Below are 21,189 nucleotides of genomic sequence, written 5' to 3'. Positions count from 1 at the left end.
AACTCCTAACTCACAAGAAGAGGGTGTTTGTTCAGTTCCTAATTAAACTTTTTGTACAATGAAATTTGGCCATTTTAGGCATTAAATTTTCCTGCAAGTTCTTGGCCATGACTTCATCCTTTTATGCACTGACCTCATGGTTCAGAGAGCACCTGAGATGTCACAGCCACCTATGGTAGGAACTGCGGCACAGCACGGACACGCATGCTTTTGACAGCAAAACTACAATAATGAAAATTGTGCTGTTACTTATTGCTATTTCTGTTAAAAGACGTGTTACTCTCCTCACATACTGGCTGTGATAGAGAAAGATTTTGTTTACAATTCCAGGCTCCAGACCATTCCAACCCAAATATACTTTCAGATTAACTGCTTTAGAAGGTTTCTGTAGGTTCACTGAATCTGGCTGCATGTGACATCTGTAATGATTTGCCAATCAAAAGTGCTATTGGTATTAAAACAGAGGGTGGGGGAAGCTGTAACTTAGATCATTTCAAATCTCCCTTCAAATTCTAACATTCTATGACTCTCTGAATGCCACATTTTAAGAGGACAACAACCGCAGTGTGCTCTGGAAGGCGCTGGAATAGCAAAGGGTCTGGATATGATATGATATGGAAAAATATAGAGGAACTAGAGGTATTTCACCTGAAAAGAAATTTAAAGAAATTAAGGTCATGAGCTGGTCTCAGCAATTTAAAATTCTATCAGAGAGGGGAAAAACAAGTTTCGTTCTTTGTAGTACCATAAAGAAAGCTAGATGGAACCCATGGAACCAGCCGGGAGGCAGATTTCTGGTGTGGTAAAAAGAAGTATCATCCAACAATAAAATAAACTTCTTTGGAAGGTGGCATGTTCCTCTTGTTTTCCCCATGAACTCCTGGGAGTCCCTCGTCTACCTGGAATGACCCCCTGACAGCCCCGCTAAAGACGGAATGCCACACTGAGACCACTCAGGCATGTGCCAGGGCTCCTTGCAATGCTAAGACTCTACCAATCTGCTAAATGGTTGCCTTTCTATGCCCAGGTCTGTTGAATTCAGGGAAACTGCCCTAATGAACAGGCTCTTTCTATACAATGCTTTGGGCTTCTGTCTGCCTGAGGACAGAGCTGGGAGAAAGAAACACCCAAACAGTGTCTTCAGTGCAAGAGGCACGGAGCAAGAGTGAAGCAGGGTGGGCAGCGGGCCTGGCTCAGATGCCGGCCATCCCTCTTTGTGTGTGGTTTTAGCATGCGGACTAGAAGTAAATGTGAATCCGTTTATAGTCTGTCCACCTCAGAATCTGGGGAAATCCACTCCCCATTTCAACTGCTTTTAATGATATTCTATACCCCAGGTTTTAAGGATATGAAGAGCAAATCATAAATGTGTTAATTGTGTAAATGAATACAAAAGTAATTCCAGAGTTTAACTCTAATATATAAGAGCACTTAAGTTATTTTTATTGATTCTGCCATGGCCCTCCAGTGTCCTCCTAATTGATTAGCTAAGCATGTCCAGTTTAATGTCAGTGGCTTTCAGAGGCTGGCCTCTTCATATGAGCTACTGCTGGGAGGAAGGGGCATAAACGCGCACCTGAAATACTCTCTACTGTCTGGACTACGAAAAGAATACTTGACTACAACAAAGAATACTGGAATATCTAGAGAATTACAAGTCTTAGCTCTGTCATCTAGTGGTTGTGAGAATTTGGTCAAGTCCTTTAACTTTCAGGGAGGGCCTAAAGTTTCCTCAGCCCTCAAATGAAGACAGGGTGAGGTGAGGATCAACTAAAATAAATGGAGTAACTGGTTTGAAAAGAGTCAAGTTCCATATGAGAATAAGGTATTATGTTCATTTCTTTGGTATTTGAGTTGTTTCTACAGGGAAAACGCATCCCGAATTCCAGACAAAAGAAATAATATAAACTACGGACTGGAACGGCAGAACATGAATTTTTTTTTTTTTTTTTTTTGAGACGAAGTCTAGCTCTGTCGCCCAGGCTGGAGTGCGGTGGCTCGATCTTGGCTCACTGCAACCTCTGCCTCAGCCTCCTGAGTAGCTGGGAGTACAGGCGCATGCCACCACACCTGGCTAATTTTTTATATTTTTAGTAGAGACGGGGTTTCACCATGTTGACCAGGCTGGTCTCGAACTTCTGACCTCATGATCCGCCCACCTCAGCCTCCCAAAGGCTGGGATTACAGGCCTGAGCCACCGTGCCTGGCCCAGAACATGGATTTGAATTGTCAAGATGAGAACCTAACTTCCTTCATGTTACTGGGATCTGAGGCTTCATGCTGATTTGCTTCAATCCACTGCTTCTCAAACCTTGAGGACACAGGGAAATGCATCTTTGAAAAATTATCTATTTTAAGAAAGGGATGCCACTGTTACTGTTACAGGGATCAGAGCTGATGGAGGCCAAAGTAAATAAATACCATACGTTCTGCAAGCTAGAATCAACAGAAGAGAATGGAAAATAATGGATAATTTTTGGGTAGTGATCAGGAGAAGAAGAGGGAGGACCCTCACAGGGGAGTCACTTGGGGACAATGCTACAGTAACTTCTGGGATCCAGAATCCATAACATTCTCTCTATTACTCAGTGCTAGAGAAAATTTGGTCATACGGTGCTGGGGCCCAGGTAAGGTTTCAGTCTGCTTATGCAAAATCTCAGAAACTCATTTTAAAAATGCAATACAGACTGCCGCTTCTGGGATGCATTTCCCTATTCTTTAAGTACAATCAAACCCTCTAGATATTAAATATGAAACAAGCATAAGAAAACTCTGAAAGGTGAAAAAAAGAAAGGACAAACTAGAGACCTCAGGACCCAAGGAATGACATGCTGAAAAAAATGCTGTTTTTTTTTTTTTTGGCTTCATATATCCTAGATTTGGAGGTAAAGAAGCGGGCTACCTGGAAATGGCAAAGGAGGCAGACGAAAAAGGCCCTCAAAAGAAACCTTCCAGGCGCAGTGGCTCACGCCTGTAACCCCAGCACTTTGGGAGGCCGAGGCTGGTGGATCACCTGAGGTCAGGAGTTTGAGACCAGCCTGGCCAACATGGTGAAACTCTGTCTCTACTAAAAATACAAAATATTAGCTGGGCATGGTGGCACATGCCTGTAGTCCCAGCTACTTGGGAGGCTGAGGCAGGAGAATCACTTGAAGCTGGGAGGCGGAGATTGCAGGAAGCCAAGATCATGCCATTGCACTCCAGCCTGGGCAATGAGAGTAAAACTCCATCTCAAAAAAAAAAAAAAAAAAAAAAAAAAAGAAGCAAGGCTGCTTCCTGCTCTCTCTAGTTAAGGACTAGGAAGAGGCAGGTTAGCAGGTTAGGGACACAGAAAATATTAAGACAATAACTGCTATACCCCAGCCCAACAATGCAGAAGAAACTGTGTCTCAACTCTACCCATGGCAACAACGGCTGAGTGCGAGCTTAGACTTCTACTTTTTCCAGGTGGTAACAGGGTACCCCATTCCCTGGCTGGGCTGGTATCAGAAAAAGCTAAGCAGGAAGTCAGGACTTTCAACCCTGACAGGTAGTAATGAGGTTCCCCACCCCTACCCATGGTGGAGCTAAACTTCCATCCCTGCTGAAAGTAATGAGAAACTTCCCCTTTAGGGGTTAATGGGAGCAGACTGAGAATATGAATTTTTGCTTCCACCTCACAGAAACAAGGTGCCCCCCCTACCTCTGTTCCCCTGCCAAGAAAGGTGCTGAAAGAGAACGTTTAAATAAGACCCAGAGTCTCACAATATAATGTCCAAAATGTCCAGGTTCCAATAAAAAATCACATACCAAGAACCAAGAAGACCTCAAACTGAATGAAAAAAAGACAAAAGAGGCCAATGCTGAGAGGAAAGATCTTAGAATGATCTGACATAAGAATTTAACAGTCATCAGTGAGCCATTCTGAACATGCTTGCCACAAATGAAAGAAACAGAAAGTTTCAGCAAAGAAACAAAGATCCAAATAATATTTGGATTCAAAGGGAAATTTTAGGTTTGAAAAGTACAATAAACTGGAACAAAAACCAAAACCAAAAATGAAAACCCAAAACCCTCAACAGAAGACTCAACAGCAGAATGGAGGAGGAAAATAATCAGTGACCTTAAAGACAGAAAAATGGAAAGTACCCAATGTGAATAACAGAAAAAAAAAAAATGGACAGAGCCTTAGAGACCCACAGGTCTATAACAAAAGATCTAATTTTCATTTTATTGGCTTCCCAGAAGGCGAGGAGAAAGAGGACAGGGCAGAAGAAATACTTGAAGAAATCACGGCTGAAAATGCTTCACATTTAGTAAAAGACAGAAATCAGTTTTAAGAAGATGAGTGAATTCCAAATAGGGTAAACTCACAGAAATCCATAAACACATAAAATCATAACCTTCTGAAAATTAAAGACAAAAAAAAAAATCTTGAAAGCATCAAGAGAGAAAAGACCCATTACCAATAGGGGAAAAATTGCTTGAATGACAGATTTCTCATCAGAAACCATGGAGGCCAGAAGGAAGCGGCAGAACATTAAGAGTTGAAAGAAAAGAACTATCAACCCAGAAATCCTCCATTTGGTGAAAATATCCTTTGGGGATAAAGGGGATATTAAGACATTCTCAGATGAGAAAAACTAAGGATATTAGGACATTCTCAGATGAAGAAAAACTAAGAGAACTGTCTGACAGTTCTCTAGACTACCTTAAAAGAATAGCTAAAGAGAGTTCTCTAAAAAGAAAGAAAACAATAAAAGAAGGAACCTTGGAACACCAGGAAGAAAAAGAACACAGTAAAAAAAAATGGGTAAATATAGCATACTTTCCTTCTCGTCTTGAGTTTTCTAAGTAATGTCTGACAGTTGAGGCAAAAATTTTAACATTACCTGATAAGAAATGGTTAAGACAACTATATTATAAATGGAAGGGGGTAAAGGAACAAAAATGGAAGTAAGGTTTCTATACTTCACTTAAGCTGATAAAATGATAGTATTAGTAGACTGTGATACATTACATATAAATATATGAAACATCTAGAAGCATTAAAAAGCCACAAAAATATAGATAAATCAGAATAAAATCATACAAAATACTCATGTAAACCAGAGGAAGGCAGGAAAAATAAAAAATCAGGGAAAAAAAGGGAAGACAATAAAATGACAGGCTTAAGCTTTAATGTATCAATAATTACATTAAGTGTAAATGGTCTGAATAATACCAACTAGAAGACAGAGACTGGCAGAGCATATTAAAGATTATGATCTACCTGTATGCTATCTATAGGAAACTCACTTCAAATACAATAAAGGCAGGTTGAAAGTAAAAGAATAAAAAAGTTACATTTATGCAAACATTAATCAAGGGAAAGTAGCCATATTAATTTATCAGATAAAGTACACTTCAGAGCAAAGAAAATTACCAGAGTCAAGGGAAGACATTATATAATGATAACAGGGTCAATCTGCCAAGAACATGTAATTCTCTCTATACATTTTTTTGAGACAGAATCTCGCTCTGTTGCCCAGGCTGGAGTACAGTGGTGTGATCATGGCTCGCTGCAACCTCTGCCTCCCGGGTTCAAGTGGTTCTCATGCCTCAGCTTCCTGAGTAGCTGGGATTACAGGCATGCGCCACCACACCTGACTAATTTTGTATTTTTCATAGAGATGAGGTTTCACCATGTTGGTCAGGCTGGTCTCAAACCCGTGGCCTCCAGCGATCTGCCTTCTTTGGCCTCCCAAAGTGCTGGGACTACAGGCATGAGTCACCGCGCCCGGCAAGAACATATAATTCTAAATGTGTTTGCACCAACCAGAGCTGCAAAATATATGAAGCAAAAACTGACAGAACTGAAAGGAGAAATAAATAAATCCACACTTACAGTTGGAGGCTTCAATATTCTTCTCTCAACAACTGATGAAACGACTAGACAGATAATCAGCAAGGATACAGAAAAACTCAACAACATCACTGACCAACAGGACCTAGTCAACATTTATGAAATACAGCATCCAACAAAACCAAAAGCATATTCTTTTCAAGTGCCCATGAACATATACCAAGATATACCATATACTGGGCCATAAAACAAACTTAACAAATTTAAAACAACTGAAATCATATAGAATGTGTCCTCTGATTATAACAGAATCAACCTGGAGATCAATAACAGCAAGGTAATGGGGAAATCTCCAAACACTTGGACACTAAATAATAAACACCTAAATAATTCATGGAAAGTCTCAAGGGAAATTAAAAAAAAAATACATTAAACTGAATGAAAGTGAAAATACAACACAAAATTAATGAAACATAACTAAAGCAATGCTGAGGGAAATTTATAGCACTAAATGCATATGTTAGACAAGCAGAAAAGTTTCAAATCAATAATATAGAAACTCCCACCTCAAAAACCTAGAAAAGGGCTGGACACAATGGCTCATGCCTGTAATTCCAGCTCTTTGGGAGGCCGGGGAGGGAGGATTGCTTGAACCCAGGAGTTCAATACTAGCCTGGGCAACATAGCAAGACCCTGTCTCTACAAAAATAGAAAAATAGAAAAAATTAGCTAGGTGTGGTGGTATGTACCTGTGGTCCCTACTACTTGGAAGGCTGAGCTGGGAGCATCACTTAAGCCTGGGAGGTGGAGGCTTTAGTGAGCTATGATTGCATCACCACACTCCAGTCTAGGTGAAAGAGTGAGACCCTGAGTCAAAAAAAAAAAAAAAAAAAGTAAATACAGAGGTATACAGTAAGATTCAGTACTGTAAAAACTCAATGACGATGTCAATTTTCCCCAAAGAGATATAAAGGTTTAAAGCAATGCCTATCAAAATCCCAGCAACAGTTTCTGTGGATAAGATTATTCTAACATTTATATGGAAAGGCAAAGGAACAAGAAAAGCAAAAACAATTCTGAAAAAGAAGAAAAAAGTGGGAGGTATCAATCTATCAAATTTTAAAACTTACGGTATTGCTACGGCACTCAAGATTATGTGCTACTGGCAGAGGAAAAGACAAATAGATAAATGGAAAAGAGCAGAGAACTCAGAAATAGAACCCACAAATACGCCAAACTGATTTTCAATTTTTTTTTTTTTTTTTTTTTTTTTAATTTTTTGTAGAGACAAGGTCTCACCATGTTGCCCAGGCTAGTCTTGAACTCCTGGGCTCAAGGGATCCTCCCTAAAAAGAGACACTTACAGGGTGGGAGAAAATACTTGCAAACTACGTATCTGACAAAAGACTAGTTATCTAGAATATATAAAGAACTCTAGAAAATCAACACTAAAATAATGAAATTAGAATATAGGCAAGAGACATAAACATTTCACTGAAAAGGATATACAGATGGCAATTGAACACATAAAAGATCTTCAACATCATTTAGCCATCAGGGAAATGGAAATTAAAATCACAACAAGGTATTACTACACACCTACCAGAATGGCTCAAGAAAATAATAGTGACCACGCCAAATGTTGGTGTGGATGGAGAATACAGAGAAAGTGGATCTCTCATGCACTGCTAGTGGGAATGTAAAATGGTACAGCCACTCTAGAAAACAATTTGGCAATTTCTTAAAAAACAAAACATGTAACTATCATGACCCAGCAATTACACTCCTGGGCATTTATTCCAGAGAAATGAAAATGTATGTTCACACAAAAATCTATATGCAAATGTTTACAGAGGACTTAATAGTCAAAAACTGGAGACAACCCATATGTCCTTCAGTGGATGAATGGTTGAACAAACTGTGGTTCTTCCATACCACTGAATACTACTCAGCAGTGAAAAGGAATGAACTGTTGATACAGAAAACCACCTAGATGAATCCCAGGGAATTTTTCTGCATGAAAAAGCCAATCCCCAAAGTTTACATACTGTATGATTCCATTTACAGAACATTCTTAAAATGACGAAATCATAAAAAATAAAGAACAGATGAGTGGTTGCCAGGAATTTAAAGAGGAGTGAAGGCAGAAGGAAGAGGGCGTGGTTATAAGACAGCAATAGGATGAATCTTTGCGGTCATGAGAATGTCCTGTATCTTGACTCTATCCATATCAGTATTCTGGTTGTGATACTGCACTACAATATTGCAAGACGCCACTATGAGGAGAAACTGGATAAAAGGTATATGCGATTTCTGTATTATATTTTGTGACTGCTTCTGAAATATATAGTTATCTCAAAATAAAAAGTTTAATTAGAATAAAAATGCAATTGCAGTCTGTATATTTTAAGTTTTTATAATAAAATGTTGGGGAAAATGCAATGTAACTCTAGTAATGTAATCAAGTTCCCCCAGATCACTACCAAGATAGGGATTTCTTTCTTAATATGAAAGACAGTGTAAATGACCAATACTGCACATTTGACTCACCGTTTGTTTCTGGAGGCCATCTACTTTGTCCTCAGCATTGTCTTCTTTATCTGCGTTGCCTCTAAATAAAAGTAAAAAAAGGCATCACATACTACCTAGGTCCCCCTCATCCACAGTTTTAGTTACCCTGGTCGACCACAGTCCAAAAATACTAAGATATTTTGGGGGAGACGCAGGGTGAGAGAGAGAGAGAGATCACATTCACGTAACTTTTATTACGTATATTGTTATAATTGTTCTATTATTATTGTTGTTAATCTCTTACTGTCCCTAATTTATAAATTAAACTTTATCATAGGTATGTTTATATAGGAGAAAACACAGTTGATACAGGGTTTGGTACTATCTGAAATTTCAGGTATCCTCCATGAATAAAGTGGAACTTCCGAGTCAGCCGTCCGTACCCATGGAGGATAGGTTCTCAGATCCTCAGGGATACCAATACCGGCAGATGATCAAGACCCTTGGTCGGCCCTCTGTATCTGAGAGTTCTGCATCCACAGACAAGGAGGGCTGACAATAGATCCCTTCTTCTGAAGGCATTCCAAGTCTTAGTTTTTCCCTCCCTTGTGGGAGAACTCAAGAGACACTGAGAATGAGAGAAACTATCACCAAACAGTCATCACTTCTACAGGCAAGGACCTTTATTCAACTGAGACTGCAGCATGAGGCTCCAGCCTCACGTCTACTCAGGCAAGTTCAGAAAAAGGTAATTCCTGCCCATCAAGAGTCATCTGAACATGTGACTCTGATAAAAGAACACACTCTAGAAACTGAAGGCTGTGCACATCAAATGAGGCCTAAAGTTGCAACTCCCTGGTCACAGTAGGATGAATCTTCCCACAGAATCACATTTGGCAAAAGTCACTCCTTGGCTTGGAAGGGAGCTCTGCTGCCACTGGTTAACAAGGCCATTTTCCCCTTGTTACCATCAGACCCTTGATGCTAGCTCAGCTGCCTAATGTCTTCTCTTTTGTGAGCTTAACTACTGCTGATGCCTACCTGTTTTTCATGATTCTTTTAAAAACTGACTTCGAGGGTGGGTGCAGTGGCTCACACCTGTAATCCCAGCCCTTAGGGAGGCTGAGGTGGGCGGATCACCTGAGGTCAGGAGTTCGAGACCAGCCTGGCCAACATGGTGAAACCCTGTCTCTACTAAAAATACAAAAATTAGCCAGGCGTGGTGGTGGGTGCCTGTAATCCCAGCTACTCGGGAGGCTGAGGCAGGAGAATTGCTTGAAACCGGGAGGTGGAGGCTGCAATGAGCCGAGATCATGCCACTGCACTCCAGCCTGGGTGGAAGAGTGAGACTCCGTCTCAAACAAACAAACAAAAACCCCCCAAAAACTGCCTTTGAAATATTCCCGTCCCAAATATTCTTGTCCTTGATGCTCAAGTCCTAGAGGCAAGATAAGCTCCTGGCTTTACTGCTTAACCGTAGAAAGAAAAGCCACCCCACAAAAAATAGCCTTTATGCCACATTCAGGCACCCATCCAGGGAGTGTTTTCCCTGAATCAGTGAATGAACATGAGAATCACCAGTCATATGGGCCTTTGTTAACATCTCCCAGAATGCATCTCTGTTATCTGTCCTCAAGAAACATGCTGGGGGCAGCTGAAGTGTTCATCAGGGGTTAAGGAAAGATGGAAAATGCACTGCACACTTTTCTTGGCCTGAGCAAATAGTTAGGGGCTCCTGGCAGTGCCACACTCTCAGGTCTGGCCACAGTCCCGGGCAATGCAAAGCAGTATCTGCTACTTTTGGGGAGAAACTAAGAGATAAATGCTAAGAGATAAATGCTATGTTTTGGCCAGGTGTAGTGGCTCACGCCTGTAATCTCAGCACTTTGGGAGGCTGAGGTGGGTGGATCACGAGGTCAGGAGTTCAAAACCAGCCTGGCCAACATGGTGAAACCCCGTCTCTACTAAAAATACAAAAATCAGCTGGGCATGGTGGTGCGTGCCTGTAGTTCCAGCTACTCAGGAGGCTGAGGCAGAACTGCTTGAACCTGGAGGCAGAGGGTGCAGTGAGCCAAGACTGCGCCACTGCACTCCTGCCTGGGTGACAAAGCAAGACTCCATCTCGAAAAAAAAAAAAAAAAAAAAAAAAAGCTATGTTTTCAAAAATATATATATAATTGAAGAACTACAATTTTTAGCTGTTTAGTTTTCCTATGTATTTATGTCAAGAGTAAATAAAAATCAGTCAAAGGAGATGCCTTCCATACTTTTTTGCACACAATCCATGGACAAGCTGAAATGCCATGGCTGTCAAAGAGCGGCCCCTAAATCCATCTTGCTCATGGACTATGCAATCCTTAGACAATACTGGAATTTCATCTGAGGAACTGTAGTTCTAAGTCAGGAAGGCTGTACTCATGTCTGTTCTTAGCTTTCTGCCAGGCATGGGAGGTCTGAATACTCCCACACGAATCCTCTGACCAGACAAGGGATGGGCATGGTTAGAAAGCTGGGCAGGCTTTTAGAAAGGTGGGCAGCCTGGGAAACTCATGAGGAACAGGAACCTGTATTTGGTTCAAAGTGCTTAGAAGTCAAAGAGCAGGTCTGAGATAGAGTAGGGTGTAACCAAAGTAGCAATTATGGAAAACAGCGGCAGTGTGGCAAGGTGTAGGGAGATGCCAGACTCTGAGGAAGAGATACAAAGAGTGCTGGGTGTATGAGGAAGGGGTCACAGATCAGTGGCATGGCATGTCACATCAGGGCTGGCTTACGTGGTTTCTCACCTTTCAGGAATGTCTGAGGTCCCATCCGTAACACCCTGTTCTGCAGAAAGGGACTTCTCATCGGGCATCCCAACTTTCTCCAGGAAGCAAAGTGCTGGGTCTGCTCGCATGGCACTGTACCTTTCGTAACCTGATCAAGAGTGGTGAGAAATGCCAGAAGTCACGTTAGAACTCACAATATTTGCTTTGGGCACTAGACTTTTTGTTTTCCTTATTTAGTAAAGAATAAAACAAACACAAAAAAATACTTATTTAAGATTAATGAGATCCTATAAGACAATCAGGGAAAAATCCTGGTGCTAAAGCGGACACCTTTGAGTAGTGTTTGACCAACAAACAATGGCTTACAGAAATACTCAGTGTCCGTGAAAAGACAATTGTATAGATATACAATTCTGTTTGCTGCTTCCTGTCAGCTGGTTTTGCAACTTCCTACCCCATCCTCAACTCTGGATACCTTGTTACGTCCTTTATGGGCCTTGTTTTCTTATAGCTCATTTTTATCCCATGTGTTAGAAAGGAAAGGTGAACAACATGTGGATGGCAGGACTGAAATACAAAGAGAACTATGATGATTGTTTATTGCATTAAGACAGACCTGTGGCCTCTGTATCATAAACTCAGTACAAATCTTAATCCACACTGGACAGGGCTTTGGAATTACTCCTCATCACACCCCAAAGTTAACAACAGACAGTGTTTTGACCCAGAAGAGGGGCCTCAAAAAGGAAGCAAAACAATTTTAAAAACCCTGATTTTCAGTTTGATAAAGTCCATGTGTGAGGATTTATTTTATTGAACTTAATGTACTCTTAGAATGAGACAGCATTTGGCCACATAAAAGGCAGAGTCCCCATCAGAGGAGATGGAAGAGCTGAGTGTAAATGAGAACCAGCCTGGCTCTTAGGAACAAACCTGATTTAACTGTGTTTGGTATTTCATTTCTATTTTGGTTTTTGTTCTCATATCACTGTTGATGCAGTTGTATCCTTCACGCTGCTCTCCTGCCATCTCCATGACAGGTGCTGCCCACATGAGGTACCTGGCACGAGAAGCTCTGCAGTGCCTTATGTTCTTTACTCACTTATTCCTTACGGCAATGACTTGATTGCTCTAAGTCTCTCATGAGGTTGTGAGCTTCCTAGGAGCAGAACCTGTATCTGTTTTTGCTCATCATTATATAGTCAGTATCTAGCAAAGGGCCTGACACTGTACAGACTCAACAAACAACTGACCAGATGAGTCGGTTTTGCCTAGATTCTTTTCTCTTCCAATCATTGTTGTAGGAAGAAGAACCACTCTCACCCTTTTCCCATGTTCCTGCCCCAGCTCACATCAAACAGAAACTTCCCCAATACTCCTGCTTTTAAGGAGGTTCCAGCCAGTTTTTCCACCTGCTTCTCATGAAGAGAGGGGTAATTTAAATGACAGGTGAGATGGTGAAATCCTTCCCTTACTGTCCCCTTACTACTGAGGGAGGCCAACTGTTCAGGAGTATACCACCTTCACATTCTGTGCTCAGGCATGGAGCAAGCTGGGACCCTCCCTGACCTGGGAAAGCTTCTATTCTATAGACTTTCTCTTGTCATGTGTGGATCTGAAGCCTGGAGACAGATTCAGTATTTTTATTTCTCAATTAGCTGTGAAGCTGGAGGTGAGGAAGAATGACTGTTTCAGTTTCCTAGAAAACCCTAACAACTGTCCTGAAGAGAGGCCAGTAGGAGCTGCAACAGCAATATACAGACAAAGAGCAACGTGACAGGCCCGTGAGGGGGTGTCGGCTGCCTCCCTCTTTTCACTTTTAGTCTATAAGCTGCTCTCTAAGAATATCAACAGAAATACTAAAGTCCGTATGTCAAGGAAAATTTCACAGATCCAGGCTACCTTGGAGGGGCAGCAGTCACTAAACCCAACTGAGCTGTCAAGAGCATCATTTAGAATAGGTTTGCCACAGAAGTCTTTTTGCTGCAGTCTAAAGCTCCAACCAAAAATTAAGCCAATGCTAATGGGGTCAGCTTGGAGATGGATCCATGGCTATATTCATCTCATTTAACAGGTTACAGCAGGCTGTGTCTGGAGTGGACTAAAAGATCCACAAGGCCAGGCATGGTGGCTCACGCCTGTAATCCCAGCACTTTAGGGGGCTGAGGCAAGAGGATTGTTTTGAGTCCAGGAGTTCGAGACCAGCCTGGTCTGGGCAACATATGAGATCCCTTCTCTACAAAAAATTAAAAAAAAAAACCAAAAAACTAGCCAGGCATGGCGGTGTGCACCTGTAGCCCCAGCTACTTGGGAGGCTGAGGTGGACGGATCACTTGAACCTGGGAGTTCAAGGCTACAGTGAGCTGTGATCACGCCACTGTACTCCAACCTGAGTGACAGAGTGAGACCCTGTCTCTTAAAAAAAAAAAAGATTCACAAAACCTCAGTCAATGAACAGTCATGTGTTTCTTAACAAAGAAAATGGTTGCAGCTCTACAGCTCATACTTAACCAAGGAATGCAGGTGAAGTGGAGAGGGCTTCCTAACATGACATCCCTGAAAAGTGAACACTAGACAGACTGGCTTTCTGAAATGGCTGAGTATCACATCTCCAGAGCTGCTGAGTATCTGAGAAGCTGTCACCTAGTAAGACATGTTGTGTGGGCTTGGTTATACTGTGATGAGGGCTAAGGTTAGAAAGGGGTGGTCAGATGTGTTACCTAGATGAGGACAGGTCTAAGCCTAAGCTCATGGAATAGGCAGCACCCAGGCAGGGGCAGGATCTGAATTGGACTCCGGAGGGTGCCAAAGAGGATGGGCCCATGAGGCATCTGTCCAACCTCATCTAAGTTGACTCCAATGTAACCATCCAACTGAACTGATCTGGCCCTATGCAGAGTCCGCATTTATGGCTTAGGATCAGTCTCCTAGCACTGAGAACAGAGGCTTTTTCTTCTCTTGTCTTTAGAGCATTATCTGCTAAACTCATCCTGTACAATGAGACACTTCAGACACTGCACAAATCACCTTCAAGGCCTCTGCCCCTCAGCTGTAATTGTAAATTCCAAGTTCACCTCAACTGACAATCTGTGAGAATCTGAATGGAATTGAGTGGTGAAGCGTCATCTTAACATCTCCCACGTGTGATCAGGAAACACAAATTAATTTATACTCCCCAAAACTACTTCAACGAGCAGAAGAGTTTGGGAGCGACCTTATGTATCATCTGGGCTGACTCTATCTCCAATATGAGACTAAGAGATCAACTGATTAATCCCAATACCCTGAACCGTGATTAGGGATTAGGAAACTAGAAGGTAGGGCACCAATAATAACCTGTCTTTTCCAGGTGAGAAGGCGTCTTGGACCTCCTTAGATTCCTGTCCACTTTTACACATTCTAAGGCTATGTCCTTTGCATGAGAATTATTAATTATATCTTCCTGGTGAGTTGTATCTATCATCATTGTGTAATGACCCCCTTTCTTCCAAATTATGCTTTTTGCCTCACAGACTGTGTGTGATATTGATTTGCCTTACCGGGTTATTGTTAGTATTTTCTGGGCATGTCTTGTTTCACCTCTTGGATGTCAACCTCACTCTGTCCTCTAAGTCTCATCTTCTCTTTCATGTCTTCATATCTTTATCTCTCAGGGATCTGTTTCTTTAGCTCTGCTTTCTTGGACCAGAGAGCTTTTTCTTGCTTCCCTTTCCTGGAGGGGCAGCCCTTTCAAGGCCATGTTTTCCATTTCTGTGGGTATTAAAAACCCAGTCCTTCTGGTCCACTGTCATACTGGCCCCTAAGCTTTCAGTTCTGGCTTTAAATGACTTCTGCATTTAGGGACTTCCCTTATTTCTTCCAAGTCCTGATCCACCTTGGTTTTCTGTATGTCTATGGTGGGTGTGTTGGGGTGGGGGAGGAAGAAGTAGCAGCATGTAAATTCTACCTGCCATACTTCTGGGACTTCAGATGTGTTCTTTTCTTTTTTTTTTTTTTGAGACAGAGTCTCGCTGTCGCCCAGGCTGGAGTGCAGTGGCGTGATCTCGGCTCACTGCAGGCTCCGCCCCCCCCGGGTTTACACTATTCTCCTGCCTCAGCCTCCCGAGTAGCTGGGACTGACTACAGGCACCCGCCATCTCGCCTGGCTAATTTTTTGTATTTTTAGTAGAGACAGGGTTTCACTGTGTTAGCCAGGACGGTCTTGATCTCCTGACCTCGTGATCCGCCCGCCTCGGCCTCCCAAAGTGCTGGGATTACAGGCTTGAGCCACCGCACCCGGCCAAGATGTGTTCTCTTTTCACAGCATGCTGTTGCCATGCAGGGACTTGGCAATGTGCCCTAAAACCACCACTGAAATGAGACTCAGGGTCACTAGGCCTTCCCCCACAAACCAAATTCAGATGCTCTGGAATCTGGCTGCCTTTAGCAGCCTGTTGTCTTCTGGGGTCCTTCCAAAACTAGGTTAAACCAAGTCTGGGTTGCACTGTGGTACCTTGTGACTAACAGAGAGATCACACACTTCTTTCTACTTTGGAGCTGAGTTCTATCCCTGCACTGTCCAACAGAGGAGCCACTAGCTACATGGGGCTATTTAAATTTAAATTAATTAAAAGTACATAAAAATACACTTGCTCAGTTACATTAGTCACATTTTAAGTGCTCAACAGCCACACAGGGCTAGTGGCTTCCACAGTAGACAGTGCAGAATTATGGCATTTCTATCATCGCATGTAGTTCTACTGGACAGCACCACTTTAGTCTAACCCTGGCAGTTTGACAAAGGGTTCTCAGCAGCACTGCACCACCTGAAGCCTGCATTCTCAATACCAGTATCCAAGTTTTGAGTGGATTCCAAATTAAAATATGTATAGGCATGGTTGTTACTTAAATATAGCTGGTTAGCCTGTAAAAGTTGAAGAATTCCCTTTAAAGAATACGCATTAGAAAGTTAACAATCTTCCAAAGGCAGAGTAATATGGGAGAGTGGAATAGCACCCAGCACCTATTATGTACCAAGCACTGTTCTAGGTGGTTTACATTTAATGTAATATTTAAACAACCCCTAGGTAGGCTGTTTTGATACTATACCTCCTCCATTGTACAAGTGAGAAAATAAGTCAGAGAAGCTTATGACTTGCCCAGTGTCACACATTTAGTAAGTAGTGGAGTTGACAGCTAAAGCCAGGTATACCTAACAGTTTTCACTTTAAACCTTGCTCCTCATTTTAAAATTTCTGTCGATTCACCTGGCAGGAAAAGTGTGTATCAGGCATACTATGGGTGACTATCACTTGACACTTTCATCATTCATTTTAATGGCTGGCAGTTGGCTGAAAGCAAGGGCAGTTGTTTCAAACACTGCCAGAAGAAAGGGAGCACTTCAGTTTTTCCAAGTGTTTAAAGAACCTCTCAGTCCCCTTTAGTGGCTCAATTACCACATTTTTAAAAAGACAGTCTATGCTATCTTCTATGCTTAGTTTTTAAAATGCCAATGGAGTAAAAGATACACACTAGGAAGATGCAGATTATCTAGAATGACCTTATAATTCTGCATATATATGAAACGCTGAAACTTAGCATTTCCCGCCATTTATTTACTCCTTCATTCAACATGCCTACTATGTGCCAGGCATTGGGACTATTAGAGGCAGTCCCATATCCGACAGCATGGACAGGCAAGGGAGGAAGACATATACCAAACAGGTTCTTTGTGGCCTGAATGTTCCTCAATAATATAATATTCGAAGTATTATTGTGAGCCATACATTCATCTGGTGGAAATTCCAAGGGGGCAGTGGTGAAGCTCTACTTTTTAAGATGAATGGGTAACGGAATGATGGAGTTTTGCAGGAACATGCCAAGCTTAGTCGGAGGGGCTGAACTCATCCTTCCTGGGGGACACTGATCCAGAAGGGAACGCCTTCAGAGAAATACACACCATGCTTGAACACGCCAATGAGAAGGGACTTATCAGCTTCAGCATCCCACCAATCCACTGGGATCTCCATGTAGTCGATGTCGGGCAGAGGTACATCCAGCTCCCTAGGGAAGGAAGGGCGTAGACTCAAAACAACACAAAAGCTACTGGTCCAACCCTGGTATTAGGCCACTGGCATGGCTGAGATGCTAAAGTAACAATAAACAAAAGGGTTAGGAAGGCCATGGGTCATTGTTTCTCAACCAGGGCTTAGCATGAGAATCACTTAGCGAGTGATTTAAGCATTAAGTACTTGATTTCCAGCTCTACCTTTGATAGACTGACACAGTCTTGAAGCACCTCTTGGAGAACCCAATGTCAGTTGGTCCAGGGTGGCATCTTGGGATCCATATGTATAGAGTTCTAATGTGCACCTTATGTGAACCACAGCAAAGGCCATTGATACATTGGACATCTGAAGGTAGAGCTTCCCCAACAGTTGAATTCATACATGATTGTATGTTTAAAATAGTGCCCAAATCATCGTGGCTCAGTATGTTGCCTCAACAAGTAGAGATCTTACGCACCATTTAAGAACAAGAGTCCACACTGGAAAAGGAGGGCCTTTCAGAGGCTAAGTGCCATAACAGGTGGCACCTCCTGGCAGTGGTCTATTAGATCAAAATTGATCAAAAACTGCATTGCTCCTGGCCAAAGGGATGCACATAACTCACCCTAGGGCACAGACATGCAGGTGTTAGCCCCTCTCTGAGTTTCTGTACATGTTTGGAGAGCTCACATAAACCCTGAGTTCACTGTCTTCATTCATCTGAGTACAGTCCTCACTCTTTAAGGCTTTGAGGTTTAGGGAATAGCATGCACCTGGATGGCTTCTCCCTCCCCCTCCAGCTGCCTCTGGAGTTTCTTCTTCCGTCAGACTCTTACTGTGATACAGGACTGAATGCTCCCTACTAGGCCCAGCTCCCTCTGTGGGGATAGTGTTTCCTGACCCCCACCTTTCCAGGGATCCATGGCTCTGCCTGCCAAGTGCCATGGCTGAATGACTTTTATGGGATGAACTGCTGTTCATGCCTCATGGCAACTTCTCCACAAGAAGGTATTCAACCTGAACAGCCAGCAGTAAGAGATAGAGGAATGCAGAGGAAGGAAAAGGGTGGGCAGCGGACTTACTCTCTCTGTGTTCTACCTAGCTACCACCTATGACTTCCTACACATGACAGCGGTAAGTTCAGAGTACTTCTGCCAGGTAACACTTGATGGATATTATCAGGTGGAATTCTGCTGCATTTATAGGACTCAAATTGAACCTGTCTACCAAACACACAACCTCCCCATCCCTGCTGGAAATTACAATAGTGACTCTGAAAGGCATGGAAAGTGATAAAAGTTGCTGAGGAGCCTGGCTCTGATTACAAGTTGCCCCATGGGTCGGGTTGTCTATGTCCCTCTCTCTTACTTTAGTGCTCCTATGACCTCTAAAGACACTAGCATTGCTCAACGGAAAGCAAGAGAAAGAAGAAACCACAGTCCCAGGTAATCTCAACACAAAGTCCAAGTATCAGCACTCTTGGTATTCTCTAGGAATGACAGGTGTGCACAGGGCTAGCAAACTGCACCTGGTGATCCCATTTATAAACTGGGACTTTCTGACAGCTTTATTAAGTGGAAGCTGAGACCTGGTAGCCTCAATCTTGGAAATCTTGGAAATCTTGGGATACTCCCACAGGATTCTACAGCTTCCCAAACACTAATTTGCAAAACTAACATGCAACAAAACTAATAGGCCGCACATATTATTAATATGATTAGCAAATAAAGGAAATATGTATATGAGTACTAAGGCAAAGAATGGGATGGTGGGTAAAACTTCCAGTCTATACATGTCAGATCAGTAACCGATACTCATTCTACAGTAAATGACTGTTTTAAAAGAAAATTTATAACACTTTTGAGGGAAATAAAATGAACTAACTCACCAAAAGCTAGGTTTCTAAGAAATGGTTTTCTCCTTTATTTTATTTGTAGATGACCTGATGAATTGTCCTTATTCTACTTGCCTGTTCTCCCATCTGGGTCACTGGTCCTGGGCAGGGGGTAGGAGGAACATGGGCCTCTTTAAGCACAGGCAAGTTTGGCCAGCTCCATGAATAGGCATTTTATGTCAATTCTTTAACGTTGATATGTTAAGTTTCATTTGTTTTACCTGGCAGGAGATCCTTCAAATGCTTTCTCAGCTGCTTCTCCCAGTATTTCAGCTTTTAGGTAGTACAGCATCCGGACTCGCAAAAGTACTCTATGAAAGGTGAACACATTAATGCAAACAAATCAGAACCCATAACTGTCTGTGAACCACATCCCCAAGTTAACACTGGGAAATTCTAGGCATTCCCATGTAGTTAATATTATGAAGTAATAGAAGATAAGGCACTAGAAAAACAAAACATTATGGCAGACATTATTATGATCATTCCCATTTTACAAAAAAAAATGACCACATCAGTTATCTGTTAGATCATCCTGTGAGCCACAGGGGGCAGCAGGAACAGACAGCTCTTCTCATCTTTAAGAGTACTCACCCCTTCCATGTGGCCACAGTGACCTCTTAGGCAGAGGTGGCTTCCGAGAGGCCAGCTACTGAAGAGTGAGTAGGGTGAACAGTGGTGCTTTCAAACAGTTTCACTTGTACACAGTTAAACGAATAAATGAATAAAGGCAAGTGTCTATTTTTCATGGCAGTATGTCTTCTCTTCTGAGATACTCAATTCAGTTTTATTCTGTATGGATCACACTCAGGCTCCACGGGAATGCATCAAACATGTCTCAGACAAAGCAATTAAGCAAGTATCTGTTGGGCAACTACTATATGCTCTGCATCATGCCGGGTGCTATAGGTATATAACAAAAGTAATGCCTTTCGCCATCGGATGACCCTTGCCCACAAGCCAGTATCATGCTCTTGGGCATCCCGGCCTGCAGAGTCATGAGCCAATACCCAGTGTGTGGTATTCTGTTATGGCAGCAGAAACTGGACTATGACAAAGGGGTAAGGCCTCTGAGAAAGCATAATTTCTATCTATTAGATCTGGGTAGAAAGTGCCACTGTGGGCTCAAGTTGTAGGTGGAAACACACAAAGTTAGAACTTATAGATTGGAAAGAACCCTTATTATCTCTGGTATAACATTTCTCATCTCAGCTGCCAATCAACTCAAATAATTCTGAGATAATTTTTTTTTTTTGAGATGGAGTTTTGCTCTTGTCGCCCAGGCTGGAGTGCAATGCCACGATCTTGGCTCACTGTAACCTCCCCCTCCTAGGTTCAAGCGGTTCTCCTGCCTCAGCCTCCAGAGTAGCTGGGATTACAGGTGCCTGCCACCACATCTGGCTAATTTTTTATATTTTTAGTAGAGATGGGGTTTCACCATGTTGGCCAGGCTGGTCTTGAACTCCTGACCTCAGGTGATTCACCTGCCCCGGCCTCCCAAAGTGCTAGGATTATAGGCGTGAGCCACTGCACCCAATCTGTTTATTTATTTATTTTTAAAGCCTAAGAACTCTTAAAAATTTACAACCACTGCCAATCCTTAATTTGTAGATGGTCGTAGCTGACAGCCTCCTTAGTAAAAACTGGAACAGAATGTCAGAGTCCTGCCTGCTAAGACTTAGCTCAATTAGAGTAGGGCTTTCCAGAAAATGTCTGTCTCCCTAAGACAGGGAGAGCTGTTTCCATTTCTATAAAGAGAAACAAATGTGTTGATGTCTGACAATATATGCTGCATGAGAGAACAGAATTTAAAGCCAATAGTATTCAATTCTCCTCCAAATGGAAGGGACATCAATTCAGAGGACGGATGGACAATTCCTTATACCCAGCCCCCTCCTCCAAGCTGGTGTCTGAACTCAAAGGGACACACAGCTGCCGCGGGTTTTTAACACCCTTGGTTTAGCCAAAGAAAACAATCCATTAATATTTTGGGTGGCGACATATCCTTTTTTCTTTTTAAAAGTATTTTACTGATGTGAAATATACTTCCATAACGTGCACACTGCAAACATGTATAGCTTAATGAATTCCTACAAACAAAACATACATGTGTATTCAGCATCCAGATCAGGAAGCAGAATATTTTCCCTTAAGTCCCCTTGGTATTCC

At 42.3% G+C, this 21,189-nt stretch overlaps 1 protein-coding gene across 6 annotated transcripts in view; it reads right to left on the bottom strand.

Moving 5' to 3' along the window:
- CHD6 (chromodomain helicase DNA binding protein 6) overlaps positions 1–21,189 on the bottom strand; it is a 214,176-nt gene that overhangs the window by 26,777 nt on the left and 166,210 nt on the right. For all 6 annotated transcript variants that reach the window (XM_055266598.2, XM_055266604.2, XM_055266603.2 and 3 more), the window contains 4 exons: positions 19,242–19,331; positions 17,039–17,142; positions 11,119–11,248; positions 8,375–8,435 (listed from right to left, as the gene is read on the bottom strand). In XM_055266598.2, coding sequence (XP_055122573.2) covers positions 8,375–8,435; positions 11,119–11,248; positions 17,039–17,142; positions 19,242–19,331 — 385 coding nt within the window. The remainder of the gene's footprint in view (positions 1–8,374; positions 8,436–11,118; positions 11,249–17,038; positions 17,143–19,241; positions 19,332–21,189) is intronic.

Source organism: Symphalangus syndactylus, chromosome 24 (assembly GCF_028878055.3).
Source record: "Symphalangus syndactylus isolate Jambi chromosome 24, NHGRI_mSymSyn1-v2.1_pri, whole genome shotgun sequence".
NCBI lineage: Eukaryota > Metazoa > Chordata > Mammalia > Primates > Hylobatidae > Symphalangus > Symphalangus syndactylus.
This window is presented reverse-complemented; position numbering and strand designations above follow the sequence as displayed.